The sequence below is a fragment of the Oncorhynchus gorbuscha genome, linkage group LG15 (assembly GCF_021184085.1).
Source record: "Oncorhynchus gorbuscha isolate QuinsamMale2020 ecotype Even-year linkage group LG15, OgorEven_v1.0, whole genome shotgun sequence".
Classification (NCBI taxonomy): Eukaryota; Metazoa; Chordata; class Actinopteri; order Salmoniformes; family Salmonidae; genus Oncorhynchus; species Oncorhynchus gorbuscha.
Genome location: NC_060187.1, coordinates 15,923,418 through 15,936,599, shown reverse-complemented (window position 1 = coordinate 15,936,599; position 13,182 = coordinate 15,923,418). Strand labels below are relative to the sequence as shown.

The 13,182-nt window shown below is 39.4% G+C and overlaps 2 protein-coding genes and 1 long non-coding RNA gene across 8 annotated transcripts in view; 2 read left to right on the top strand and 1 right to left on the bottom strand.

The window, feature by feature from the left end:
* Positions 1 to 544: 544 nt before the first annotated feature.
* ak4 (adenylate kinase 4) lies at positions 545 to 6,115 on the bottom strand. 5 transcript variants are annotated; one of them, XM_046300011.1, is made up of 6 exons: positions 6,095 to 6,115; positions 4,248 to 4,429; positions 2,287 to 2,406; positions 1,886 to 2,058; positions 1,473 to 1,591; positions 545 to 927 (listed from the first exon to the last, which is right to left on the bottom strand). In XM_046300011.1, the coding sequence occupies exons 2-6, from the start codon at positions 4,387 to 4,389 to the stop codon at positions 798 to 800; spliced, it is 684 nt and encodes a 227-aa protein (XP_046155967.1). In that variant the 5' UTR covers positions 4,390 to 4,429; positions 6,095 to 6,115; the 3' UTR covers positions 545 to 797. The 5 variants fall into 5 exon arrangements, with proteins under 5 accessions (XP_046155967.1, XP_046155965.1, XP_046155963.1 ...); XM_046300009.1 differs by lacking the exon at positions 6,095 to 6,115 and adding an exon at positions 5,895 to 6,069; XM_046300007.1 differs by lacking the exon at positions 6,095 to 6,115 and adding an exon at positions 4,892 to 5,049.
* Positions 5,871 to 8,276, top strand: LOC123996568. Its single transcript, XR_006832012.1, has 2 exons — positions 5,871 to 6,230; positions 6,878 to 8,276. It is a non-coding gene; the product is annotated as an uncharacterized LOC123996568 (long non-coding RNA).
* Positions 8,277 to 11,338: 3,062 nt separating this feature from the next.
* The window catches only part of jak1 (Janus kinase 1), a 75,215-nt gene continuing 73,371 nt past the window's right edge, over positions 11,339 to 13,182 (top strand). For both annotated transcript variants that reach the window (XM_046300220.1, XM_046300221.1), the window contains exon 1: positions 11,339 to 11,589. The gene's annotated coding sequence lies outside the window, so the exon portion shown is untranslated. The remainder of the gene's footprint in view (positions 11,590 to 13,182) is intronic.

The following is a 13,182-nucleotide window of genomic DNA, read 5'->3' as shown; positions in this document are numbered from 1 at the left end:
TGTCGATATAGGACTTGTTTTACTGTGGATATAAATACTTTTGTACCTGTTTCCTCCAGAATCTTCACAAGGTCTTTTGCTGTTGTTCTGGGATTGATTTTCACTTTTCGCACCAAAGTACGTTCATCTCTAGGAGATAGAAAGCGTCTCCTTCCTGAGCGGTATGACAGCTTTGTGGTCCCATGGTGTTTATACTTGCGTACTATTGTTTGTACAGATGAACGTGGTACCTTCAGGCATTTGGAAATTGCTCCCAAGGATGAACCAGACTTGTGGAGGTCTTCAATTTTTTTTTCTGAGGTCTTGTCAAGCAAAGAGGCACTGAGTTTGAAGGTAGGCCTTGAAATATATCCACAGGTACACCTCCAATTGACTCAAATTATGTCAATTCGCCTATCAGAAGCTTCTAAAGCCATGACATCATTTTCTGGATTTTCCCAAGCTGTTTAAAGGCACAGTTAACTTCTGACCCACCGGAATTGTGATACAGTGAATTATAAGTCAAATAATCTGCCTGTAAACAATTGTTGGAAATATTACCTGTGTCATGCACAAAGTAGATGTCCTAACCAACTTGCCAAAACTATAGTTTGTTAACAAGAAATCTGTGGGGTGGTTGAAAAACAAGTTTTAATGACTCCAACCTAAGTGTATGTAAACTTTTGACTTCACCTGTATGTAGTGCATACGATTGTATTTGCAGACATGTTTCGGTAGCAACTGCCAAGCTAAAGAGGCTCCTAACAGCTCCTGTGCATGGCCTGCACTCCTACTGTGTCACCTCTGCTCTGCTCAGCTCAGGGCATTGGGATGTGCTGTGTGTCCGTCTCAGGTCTGCTAAGGATCTTAGTGCTGAGAAGAGAGTTGATGTAAGGCCAGATCCTGTCGGTCTCTGTGCCAGAAAACGTGTGCAGGATGCCCTTTGACCTGGGGAGGAGAATAAGGTCACACTTTAGATGCATCGTTGCATTGATACCATGTAGCTTAAACACATTATATTGTAGTAACATGATAATAATATTGAAACTAAATTGTAATTACTATGTAACTGATCAGTTATGTACTTTATCTGAAATGTCCATGTAAGAACGTAAAGTATGGCCAAAAACGGTAAATAAGCAATGGTGAGAGAGTACGAATGTGGGTACTATTGTAAAGTGACTGTCTATTGTAAAGTGACTGTCTATTGTAAAGTGACTGTCTATTGTAAAGTGACTGTCTATTGTAAAGTGACTGTCTATTGTAAAGTGACTGTTCCACTGGATGTCATAAGGTGAATGCACCAATTTGTAAGTCGCTCTGGATAAGAGCGTCTGCTAAATGACTTAAATGTAAATGTAAATGTGGTACAGTATTTCTGACCATGGACATTAATGATAAGCTGACTACACAAGATTAGACTAGACTTTACAGGGCAAGCTATTTACACAGTGCTTTTAAAAATGTGTCAGTGATGTGAAGAGTGGACGTACTTGTACAGGTCTATGACTGGCTTGGCCACGTCCTTGTAGTGCCTCAGTCTGGCCACTAGGGCCTCTGGTTGGTCATTATCATGCTGGATCAGAGGCTCTCCGCTGAGGTCATCCCTGCCCTGGAGGGATGACACAACCAAGAGAGATTCTTACAGCAATGGCGTAAACTCATGAAAACTGTACACAGATAGTTATCTTGAACCCCTCACATTCAAATTATCCAAAGATTGTACTGATCATAAACAAATACAAGATAATCTGGTACCATATTTTCACAGCCTTCTGTAGAAACCATTGCTTAGTGCTGGGTTCTGGGAGGAACAGACAGACTAACCAGAAGTCTAAACACGTGTAAAGGTGAGAAAATGGTGACAAACTGGTGATTAAAAGGAGAGAATCACTACATTACGGACCTGTACGCGTGGAGGGTTGAATCCCATGTTGTAGACCCTGCCGCTGGCTGGATGGATCCAGCGGTCACTCAGCCGGTCCTTCAGGGTCTCATAAGGGATGTTGAGGCTGATGACCAGGTCCAGATCACAGGTACTGTTCAGAGCCTTGGCCTGGGCTAGGGTACAGGGAAACCCTGAGGGAGAGAAGAGAGGGATGAGGGCGACTGTGGGGAGGGTGTGGGTTTGTGTGTGTGTGTGTGTGTGTGTGTGTGTGTGTGTGTGTGTGTGTGTGTGTGTGTGTGTGTGTGTGTGTGTGTGTGTGTGTGTGTGTGTGTGTGTGTGTGTGTGTGTGTGTGTGTGTGTGTGTGTGTGTGTGTGTGTGTGTGTGTGTGGTGTGTATATATGTGTGTGTGTGGTCTTACCATCCATCAGCCAGCTGTGGCGAGTCATCTCCTCCAGCCTGGGCAGTAAGAGCCGTGTCATCACATGGTCCGGCACCATCAGACCCCTCTCTATGTAGGTCTTAGCAAGAACACCAGCCTCTGTGGAGAGAGGGAGGGAGGGAGGGAGGGAGGGGAGAGAGGATGAAGAAGAAAATAAGATGACGATGATGGCATCCATACCTGATATGTAAAACACATTAATACATTTTGAAAGACTTCTGATAAGAGAGCTGGACTTTAGGCTAGAGGCAGGGTGGCAGAGCAAACCAATCTAGGAATACCATTTATGGCTTTAAAGTAATTGTCCAGTGTTTCCAGATTTCTTAGAAATATGACCTATAATTAGTTACAATATGAGTGAAATATTTTTCCTCCAAAGAATTATAATTAATTATGTTAAAAAGCAACTTTTCTGTTTTGGAATCATGTGGGCGTATACCGGTCATTAAAAATATTCATGCGAGTAGACTGCTGATTGGCCAGGGGACTCCCTAAAACAACACCATTTCAATACATCTATAATTGGAAGTGACTTTTCGTAGCAAGTTAGGAGAGCATTTTCGCTAACCTAACCTTAACCCTTTTCCTAACCTTGAACTAATTCTCCTAACCTGTTACATTTAGCAAGCATTTTTTTAAACAGTCTGTTTGAGATACAAGGTTGTGTTTTTTAAGTGTATTATCCTCCAATTTATGCTTTGGCCACAAATATAAGTATAGGATGACTCAACAACATTATTTGGGTATGAGTTAACAGAATATTAACTTTTAAAAATGACATTTTCACTGGACAGTTACACAACACCTAAGCGATTACCCATTCACCCTGCTTTCTTTTCCTGCTTTTCCCCCTGCTTTAGTCACAGCAGTCAGTCACGTAACTTGCATCTAAGACGGATCTCCAGACAAAACTACAGTCTCTAAACTACAGTCTTCAATAATTGATTAATGTCATTGAATGACCGACTGACCAATCTGGATCACGACAATGTTGTTACAGTGGCAACAATAGAAGTACATAAAGCCAAAGCATACTATTGTTGTGTCCACAGAATTAAACGGAAGATCTCTATGGTTTTTCTATGGTTCAAGACAGAGTATGACGTGTTTATACAAGTGCTACTATTGGCCTATGTACTGTAAATAATTCCAGTATAGTAAGTCTGGAAACTGGGTTTAGTTTAGTAAGGCATGGCCTTAAAGCAGTACTGACAACAGTAATTCCAAGTATAAACATGTGTTTTGGGTTTGCCCTGAATGCATCACATTTCATTTGTGGGCTAAAGAGCTGGGCACACGTTCTGATTAAAATAGGCTCCATTTAATGAACAGAGAAGTCCAGTCAGAGAATTTACAAACATCGCTCAATATAATTTAGGAGGTATTCTGATGCAGCATTGTTATAACAGCAATGTAATTAGGAGATGAACATCATAACAGCTGTTCAACATCTTAAACACACTATAACAGGTTTTTACTTACCACAGCCTTACACAAAGTAAACTCTTTATAGCTGGGATTTTTTTTAAACCCTTTAATATGTGTATTTTAATGTGGACAATTCAGTAGGTTTGCCATCTCTTCTAACTTGAACTATTGTTTTTGTGGCTTGGATGATAGGAGTTTCCTGATTTGAGAAATGCTCCACTGTTATTGGATACAGTCCGGCATGGTGCCAACATGGAAGCCACTCTCTTCACTTCGCCTGAACTTGGGCCTCTGCTGGTGTTACAATATAATTGGAATTTACAGAAGTGAAAGCTCCGACAACAGGCTTAGGCTGTTGGGGGTGAAGGTTTAGGTGTGGCAAATGAAATGTATGTATATGTGTGTATATATATATATATATATATAAGAAAACAGAAAAAATAATACATTAAACATAGATTGTTGAATTGTAAATGATAAGTAGATGGTGAGTAACTTATCAAGAGGCCAACCTGTATTTGCAGCTATGTTCTCCCGAAGGAAGTCACCACTGGACAAATGTTTGAGTCCAAAGCTCTGCGCAATTCTTTCAGATATGGTCCCCTTCCCAGAACCTGGTGGACCCATGATCACAGCTCGGAACAGTTTGGCCATTATCCACTATAGCCTGAGACACCACAGACTGTATCTGTATCTGGAGGAGACAAAAGAAAAGCTCAACATACTTTTTGCAATCATTGAAACATTGATAAGCATATTTCAATGTTGCCCATGGTGTGCACTGTGCAACTTCTCATCAAAGTCTGTGCACAGAGACTTTCTGTTCCTTTCTGTTCCTTTGAGTGAACAGGAACATAGTTATTAAAGTGCATTATAATAGTTTCATTTAACATAGTTATTGAAGTGTATAATAGTATTGCAGGAGCAAACCATTTCTTTACATATTGGTTACTTACGATTAATAAAGGCTAAAGAAAAACGAAACTTGCCGTTTGCAAGGTTGATAAAGAGCCTCATTCATCCTATCAGCGAGAGAAATTGAACTTCCTAGATTTATTTTCGTACAGATGTCGGATTTAAACTATGGAGAAAAACAACAGGCCAACAGTCACGCATAATGAGAGATACCTCGCAGATGCCCACAATCACTCCTCACCTCCGATTTCTGCGTGTGTCCTGCAAAAGTATGCGTTATAAAGCACGTCGTTCACGCAGACCAAGTCAGATTTTTTTCCTGTTTTCAAAGGACAGTATGTTGCCTGCGTCTTTAAGAAAGGGATTCTCTCTGCGAATGGATGGAGGAGCTGATACAACGCCCTATTTCTCAGCACCGCCCCGAAACATCATCCAGAAAAAATGTGCGCAGGAACTCTTGGTAATGCTTAGGAATCTGGTACCTGTAGTTTTCTATTGTAGACATGAGGAATTCATTGTAGAAACCATATGTAAATCTATGGCTGAGACATGAGGACTAGAAGAGTATAGAATATAACGGATTAGAATAATAGAACTGGATCGTCTGCACGACTGCAGATCACTTTAGCTCACTGACCTAAAGTCTACAGGCATCAGTTTATGCAGCTTTGACAAGTCTATAGATCTACGGTAAGGTCATCAATCATGCATAGACCTAGTTTATGTGACCCACCTCTACTTGGTCAATACACTATTACACACTATTAGGTTAAAGGATCACTGCGTTGCCAGAAAGTTTACTTCACTGTATGAAAGGCCAACTTCGTGCATTGATGTTCTATTAGAATGCAATTAAAGCTATTCAGAACTATTTGGGAGTAATATTTATTGGCACGTCTCCAGAGGGGAGAGTAGAGAGGGGGTAGGATCTTGATAATGTCTGCGTAATGAATGGTATAAATCCGAATGAATGTTTCCAGTCATGTGTAAGACACCTATTGACAAAACACTGTGAATCCCAAAATGGACACAATTGTTGACAGCAACAGTCAATACAGCTCGCGCGCAACGGTAATTCTCGCATTTCGGGTGTCCCTCTGAAAAATTGGCCATCACACATTACTAGCCTAATCCTAGATCTGTTTGTGCTTTCGCCTACTCCATTGTCATTGTCAAGCCAAACATGACAATTTCATACGGAGATGGCAAGAAAACAGAAACAGACTGGCACCCAGGCTACATACCATTACGCGCAGAGACGCTGTCATTCCGCGCAACATTTGCAGACCAAGGAATGTAGCCTACTTGTTGCGAACCAGACCGCGGCGTCAGTGTCCTAAAGCTGTCAAATGCTGCGCATGCACAGCCTATTGTTGTCTTCAGTCAATGGAACCTGCCTAATCCATCAGACGAAAATACATTGGAAGATTATACATTTACTCACTAGCTGTTTTTTTTGTCACATGGTTGAGAGATTTCAATAACAACAAAAAATGGCGACAATCACGTTGTTCTATGTGGGTCTTGCTGCGTCATAACAAAAAAAATTGAAACACGGGAATGAAACGCGCAAAATGCAAGTAAGTAAGTCTAATATGTCAGATATTGTACTGCAAGTAAATATAAAAAGATAATTGCTAATGTTAATTTGGACTACATAGTACTTGTTTTTAACTAGAAAGGGGTGTGTGTAGGCTGGGCGTTAGCGTTTGCTGCACATTAATACGATTCAATAGAAAATAAAGCATTGCTGTTTGACATGGTCTACTTATTGAATATCAAAGTTATTATGGCAATTTATGTATTTTCAAATTTGTCAAATCATAGACAGTCTATTTACAAAGGTTTTTAAATAACCTTACTCTTGTTTTATTTAGGCAATAGAAGCAGCAACAAGCAATTGAAATGTGTTGATTGCATTCGATTTTCTTATAATAGTGATCATATGTTTTGAAAGAAAGTACGTTTATTTAATATGATGGTGGGCTCTTCAAGATTATTGAAGGATCTGATATGGCTATTATAAGAAGTACAGTGTATCTATGGTAAGTTTTGTAGCTAGGCTATTTACATTTTTACAATTGAATTATGCAACCAATGTTATGTGTTTTGCTCGATTCAACTGTTCTCTCAACATTGCGCAGCTTTTTATTTTTTAAATAATTGTTGGCAAGTGCTCGTGCAATCCTGTGATATCAAACCAGCTAATCGAGTTGTTTACATGAAGCGGAGGGCGGACAGAGCTAGGGAGGAGTCTCTGCGATCAGACTACGCGACTGGACTGCTGGAGAGGCTTCGCGCGCTGAGGGCGGAGCCCGAAGAAATCATAACAAGTCTTACGTCAGCTCTGTGGTATAAATTATGCAGTTCAAACACTGTACTGGGTAAACAGTGCTGGCGTCGACCAATTAACAAGGTGTTATTCCTGTAAAAAGACATGTTCAAAAAAGTTTAGGAAAAATATGATACACTACAGCTGTTACACATGTATGATATTGGGATTACATTCATATGAGGTGAGAAATACATCGTACTCATGGTAGTAAAATACCTTTCTAGAATTATGTAATGACTGTATTGAATTAATAGCACATGCATAATTATATCTTGTGAATAATTACAAAGATTTGCAGGTTTTGTTAAATGCAGTTCCCTGTGTAACCTATAGTATAGAGAAGCCTGTTTACATTACTTCTGCATGCGAATGTGTTCTCATTCATGTAATTCGAGACTGTGGAAAACATGAGTACAAACATGATTTATGGTTTTAGCATATTTTCATAATCTCCAAAGGCACCTCCACCTGCAGACCCTATAGTATACAGCGTCTTCTCATTCTCCTGTCCCCCCTATTTATAGCATGGTTCCATCTGCAATAAAACAGTGTGACTGACTGTGGGGTATTATTGTTGCTCTGGACTCCCAGTGCTGTGTGTGTCTTTGACACTGGCCTGGTATTATGAAGACGGATGGCATCCTGACACCTTGGCAGGGCGTTTGGTTGCACTGCCACCACCACTGCTGATACTGTACCGTCACTGTGCTGCAACTCAGACTGACTGGGCCCCTGGCTCTTGGCTCATGTCTCCTTTCAGCTAAATCTGACATCCAGGCTGCCCTGGTTCAGTTATCACTGTCCTGATGCTGTCCATTTTAAAGGTACAGTACTGTGATAACTGAAGGATGGCTGCCATCTTGACACACCTGACCCACTGACTATGTGATGATGGATGGATGGAGGGAGGGAACTGGTGCTGCAGTGAAGGAAAAAGGGAGGAACTTTTGTGTCTCTGAAATAATTACATATGGGATATTACAATGTTGTGTCTCCGACTTACATTTTTTCAAACCACATACAAATATTTGGATAATTAGAAAATGTATGATTATAGCCTAAATGTTTTTATTTTATTTGACTAAAAGTATGTATGATATATTATGTCATAAGTTGAAAGTGAACAAATTCTTCTTTTATAGTATTTGAGTGATTCATGTTTTTCATTAAATGCAAATAAATCAGAAAGAAACTGAAAATAATATGTAGTCATGTTATTTATAATACTCAAGTGTGGGGCCATTACAGTCATTTAATTACATTTCCAGAAATAAAATGCAATTATTAAAGACATTATAGCCTGTGATGTTTTGTGTGAAATTATTGATAATTAAAGATATAAAATATCTCCAATAAAAACATCACATTTTCAAATTGATGAATATCTCTGATTAGATTTCTATATAATAAATTATACAAACACATTTGTAAAAGTTAATAATACATTTTTGCTATGATTGTATAATAGAAATACAAACATGTAAGTAAAGGTATTTACACAAGACTCCTGTTTGACACGTCCTTAGAATGTTAGCAATACAGGAAGTCAATGCGGAAATCCCCTCACAGACAAACAAAAGGTCACATCACATCTTTCACCCTCTCTCTGGCCCCTCCCTCCTTATCCCCTCTCTCTACCCCTCCTTTTCTCTGTCTCTGCCCCCACCCTCCTCTCTATCCCGCTCGCTCTCCTTTCTCTGCACATACATGTTTTTCCACTCACTCACCACAACAGATATCAATCCACACGGTTCAGTTTAACTGGACAGATCAAAGTTTTAAATGGTTTTGAGGATTAAAAAAAGGTTCCCGAATCACCCTAATCACACAATATAACTTTGGAGATATGGCAATCAGTGTAAAATCAATTCTGGTAAATAATAAAACCACTGACAGAGAAATTTGGAAACAAAGAACTGTAGTTAAAAGTCGACTTCTGTTTCACATCCCTATTTTGAAAATCGATGTTTTATTTTCTCCTATAGCTGTGAGAATGTAGTGGTTTGCTAACGGTGACCTGTGGTTTTTGCTTTTCGTTCACTACACTGTAATGGCATTCCCTTGCCTTTCAGTTTACTGGAGACCCCGAGGATATCTGTGAACCTGGAAATTCCAGCTGAAGCTATAACAAATCATCATTCACACTTACAGCACCACAGTCTCATAATGACTACTTTATAAGCACTTCTGTGATTGACTCTTTTGGGACTGTTACATATGAATGGTTCTATTAATCATATAGAATGTATTTACTCCTTCAGTTGTAAAATTGTAAGCATGTATCACATACTTACTAGCCTACATACCTGTATACAGTATTTAAAAAAGTTATTTTTAATATAGTAGGTTTGTAATACATTTGGCCTACACCTTGCACTTTCTTATTGTGTCAGTGACAACAACATTCTTGGGAAATTTCTGCCCACGGTTCCTGGAAAATGAACACATTTGTAACACATCAGATATGGGACGGGAAGTCCCTCTCCTACAGACAGACTGGACCATCTTATAAGACCTGGCTCTCTATTTCCTCCCACCTCACTACGAGGATGTCAGTTTCCATTTGACAGTTGGCCTCCTTTTTGGACTACGTGACAATACTGTAAATAAGAAATGTTGATGATCATATTTTGAAATATGATCAGATGGGAAAGAAATGGAGGAGCATAATTCCCTATTATATCTCAATTGCAACAGAAAAAGCCCTTTCCCATCTTTTGAACAGAGAAAGGGTTATTAATTAAAGATGTAAATCATTTATGAAGATGGTCAGAAACAAACACAATTGTGACTGGGGTGTTCCTCACCAAGGACAATCAATGTTTCCTGTAACCCACAACTGATGGATTTTTGCCATGCAAATCTAAGTGATATTACTGTAACAGTTAGAGGGAATTGATTTTTCCATGTGTTGCAAATTATATAATGAAATGCTTTTAGAGTCTCGGTGCATTTGTATTGAGCTATACCAGACACTGAGTGCCTGTTAAAGAGGCAAGATATATCTACTGTATATATATATTTTGAGGTATCGAATCCACATTAGACTAATGTATGCATCAAATCAAATCAAAGTTTATTGGTCATGTAAACAGTTTTGCAGGTCCTAGCTTTAGCTAGGAATACAACAACAATACACACTTAATCCAACAGTTCAATTAAGACACATTAGAAGGAGCAATGTCAGAGTCCGGAATATAAATACCTTTATAAACTGGATGGTTCGAGCCCTGAATGCTGATTGGCTGACAGCCATGGAATATCAGGGTGGCAGGTAGCCTAGTGGTTAGAGTGTTGGGCCTGTCACCGAAAGGTTGCTGGGTTGAATCCCCAAGCTGACAAAGGTAAAAGTTGGTCCTTCTGCCCTCGAACAAGGCAGTTAACCCACTGTTCCAAGACTGTCATTGTAAAATAAGAATTTGTTCATAACTGACTTGTCTAGTTAAATAAATATCAGACTGTATACCATGCATATGACATTTTTTTTTTTTACTGCTCTAATTATGATGGTAACCAGTTTATAATAGCAGCAAGGCCCCTCGGGGGTTTGTTGTGTATGGCCAATATACCACGGCTAAGGGATGTATAAATGAACTCTGCATTGCGGAGTGCCAAAGAATAGCCTTTAGCCGTGGTATATTGGCCCTATACCACCTTATTGCTTCAATGTAAGTATGTAAATGGTGTGTATAGACAGTATGGACAGTATATGAATAGAAAAGTTATGTACAGCAGTAGCTATATAAGATGAGCCATGACTAGAATACAGTATATACATATCAAGTGGATAAAAGAGCAAACATTATTAAAGTGACCATTGTTCAATGACTATGTACATAGGGCAACAGTCTCTGAGGTGCAGGGCAGAGTACCGGGTGGTAGCCGGTAGTGACAGTGTCTAAGGTTCAGGGCAGGGTACTGTGCATGGTGTATTACATGAGTAATATACATAGAACATTACTATGCAAAGAACTCCCAAAAGCCTACATGGCAACAGAAATTGTGACATTTATAATAACCTCGCACCCTTTTGTGTGGATTTTAAGACCCATGAAAGATGAGGGAGGGTTTTATATTATCCACACACACACACACACACACACACACACACACACACACACACACACACACACACACACACACACACACACACACACACACACACACACACACACACACACACACACACACACACACACACACACACACTACAATGGATGTGATTTCCTTCAGTTTACGGCTCCCTCCAGTCTAGGGTTAACAACATATATGACAGTGTCTGTGGGCTAAAGGATCACTTGACTGAAGGAGTAATGCACCAATCAGAATGCGTGAAGCTGAGCATGATGCACTATTTTCGGGAATAGGGACGTTACTTGACAGGAAGGGTTAGCTAGAAAGATTATGTATGTGCTTTCGACCAGAAAGGAATGAAACTCGTCGGGCAAAAACAAATTCGTTTGGAATATTGACATGACTAAGGACATTTTCTTGTCAAGATCAACTCAGTCTTTATAGTTTCACAACGGATAATTATATTCTGGATCTACGAACAGAACGATACGGAAGTAAACTTGCCATCTGGCTAGCTTGCTAACGGCTAGGTGAGTAAAAACACATACAATCTGTTTTAAATTGATATTGAGTAAAATACCAGCCATCAAGCCGCTGATATTCTATTAACTAGAATCGTTATTAGATTTACACCTGCTTATTGCGGGCTGTTACAAATGCACAGGATCTCATAGTTGAGGAACCCTCAACTCCGTTCTCTTGTATCGAGGCGGAGTTGAGTTTTGATGACTGGGTCGCGGGATTTACAAGCAACAATATTGAGTCAACGTCAGTCGATTCTTGTACAAATGTCAATTCTGAAAACGCTTAACTGTACCTATGTTTGTCCTGTACAACTGCGGTCCTTCCGCGGGGTACTGACATTCATACTCCCAATAAAAACTTTTAGCGAATACAACCACGGACTTTTGCTCGTTACTCGTACAACGTAAACTGAGATTCAATTGAGTCTGTGCTATCCGGCATCCTTGGGATGTCTCTACCCTAAACCATAGCCCTAACCTTAACCCGTACATAACCCGTACATTAAATGTGCAATATGCAGACATTGCTCCACCATTTCCACCAATTTTAATAGATCGCCAAATTAAAGTTCGTGACAAAAAAAGTGTAGAGAATCGAACAATCTAAGCCGCTGTAAAATAAAAATACATTTTTCATAACCCAAAATATTATATTTTCAGCTGTTTGAAGCTGTTGTACAAACCCGAAAGTAAAAGACACAAAAACTGAAGAACGGAAAGCATAGAAATGGCGCACATAGAACAGTTCTACCGCTTATTGGACTTACTTTAAATGAGAATGGCAGAGCTATCTATAACTGTTCGCTCAAAAGTTACATGTTGCAGCTTTAATCTCTACCGTAACCATTTAAAATGTCAACTACAATGTATAACTAACTCCACGTGTATAACTACAACCAGTTAGAAAGTCGTACTTTTCCGAGTTTCCTTGTTCCGACGAAGGCTTGAACACAGCAAGGGACATCCCAAGGAATCCGAATAGCACGGACCCAATTGGAGTTCAGTTTACGTAGTTATGAGCAACGAGGGAAAAGTCGGTGATTGTATTCACTTAAAGTTTATTAAAATTATGAATCAACACCCCACGGAAGGACCGTATTTGTACAGTACAAACATAGGTACATGTTGCTAAGGGTTTTCAGAAATATCATTTTTTACAAGAATCAACAAATTTTGACACAATGTTGTTGTTGCTGCAACCAGTCATTAAAATCCAACTCCGCCTCAATATAAGAGAAACGAGGGTTTATGGAGCCAGATAGCTGCCAATAAATTGAATTTACACATCGTTAGGCTTGTAAGAAAATCCATGCATAATTTGTCAGGATCATAAGAAAAGCCATGCGTGAAACATGACATTTCATCTGTGAACATACAAATATCATTGTAGGTAATGTTTAATGTAGAATAGTTGGAAATGACAACTCCCTATTATATCAGACAGTTCAGGCTGTATTTGATTTATCCATAGAGAACTGTGCAATGTGTGCATTGAGCTCACAGAAAAAAACTGAACAAAATGGAATTCAAATAATTCAACAGATGTCGGTCAACTGACATTTCGGTTAGTCGCCCAGCACTATAAATCGGTTGTTGATC

Excerpts from the sequence above, each read along its gene's own strand:
- ak4 (XM_046300011.1), bottom strand. The coding sequence starts at position 4,389 with ATGGCCAAACTGTTCCGAGCTGTGATCATGGGTCCACCAGGTTCTGGG. Across the intron at positions 1,592-1,885 it reads TCAACCCTCCACGCGTACAG|GGCAGGGATGACCTCAGCGG; the intron begins GTCCGTAATGTA and ends TCATCCCTCCAG. Across the intron at positions 928-1,472 it reads CCAGTCATAGACCTGTACAA|GTCAAAGGGCATCCTGCACA; the intron begins GTACGTCCACTC and ends TCTCCTCCCCAG.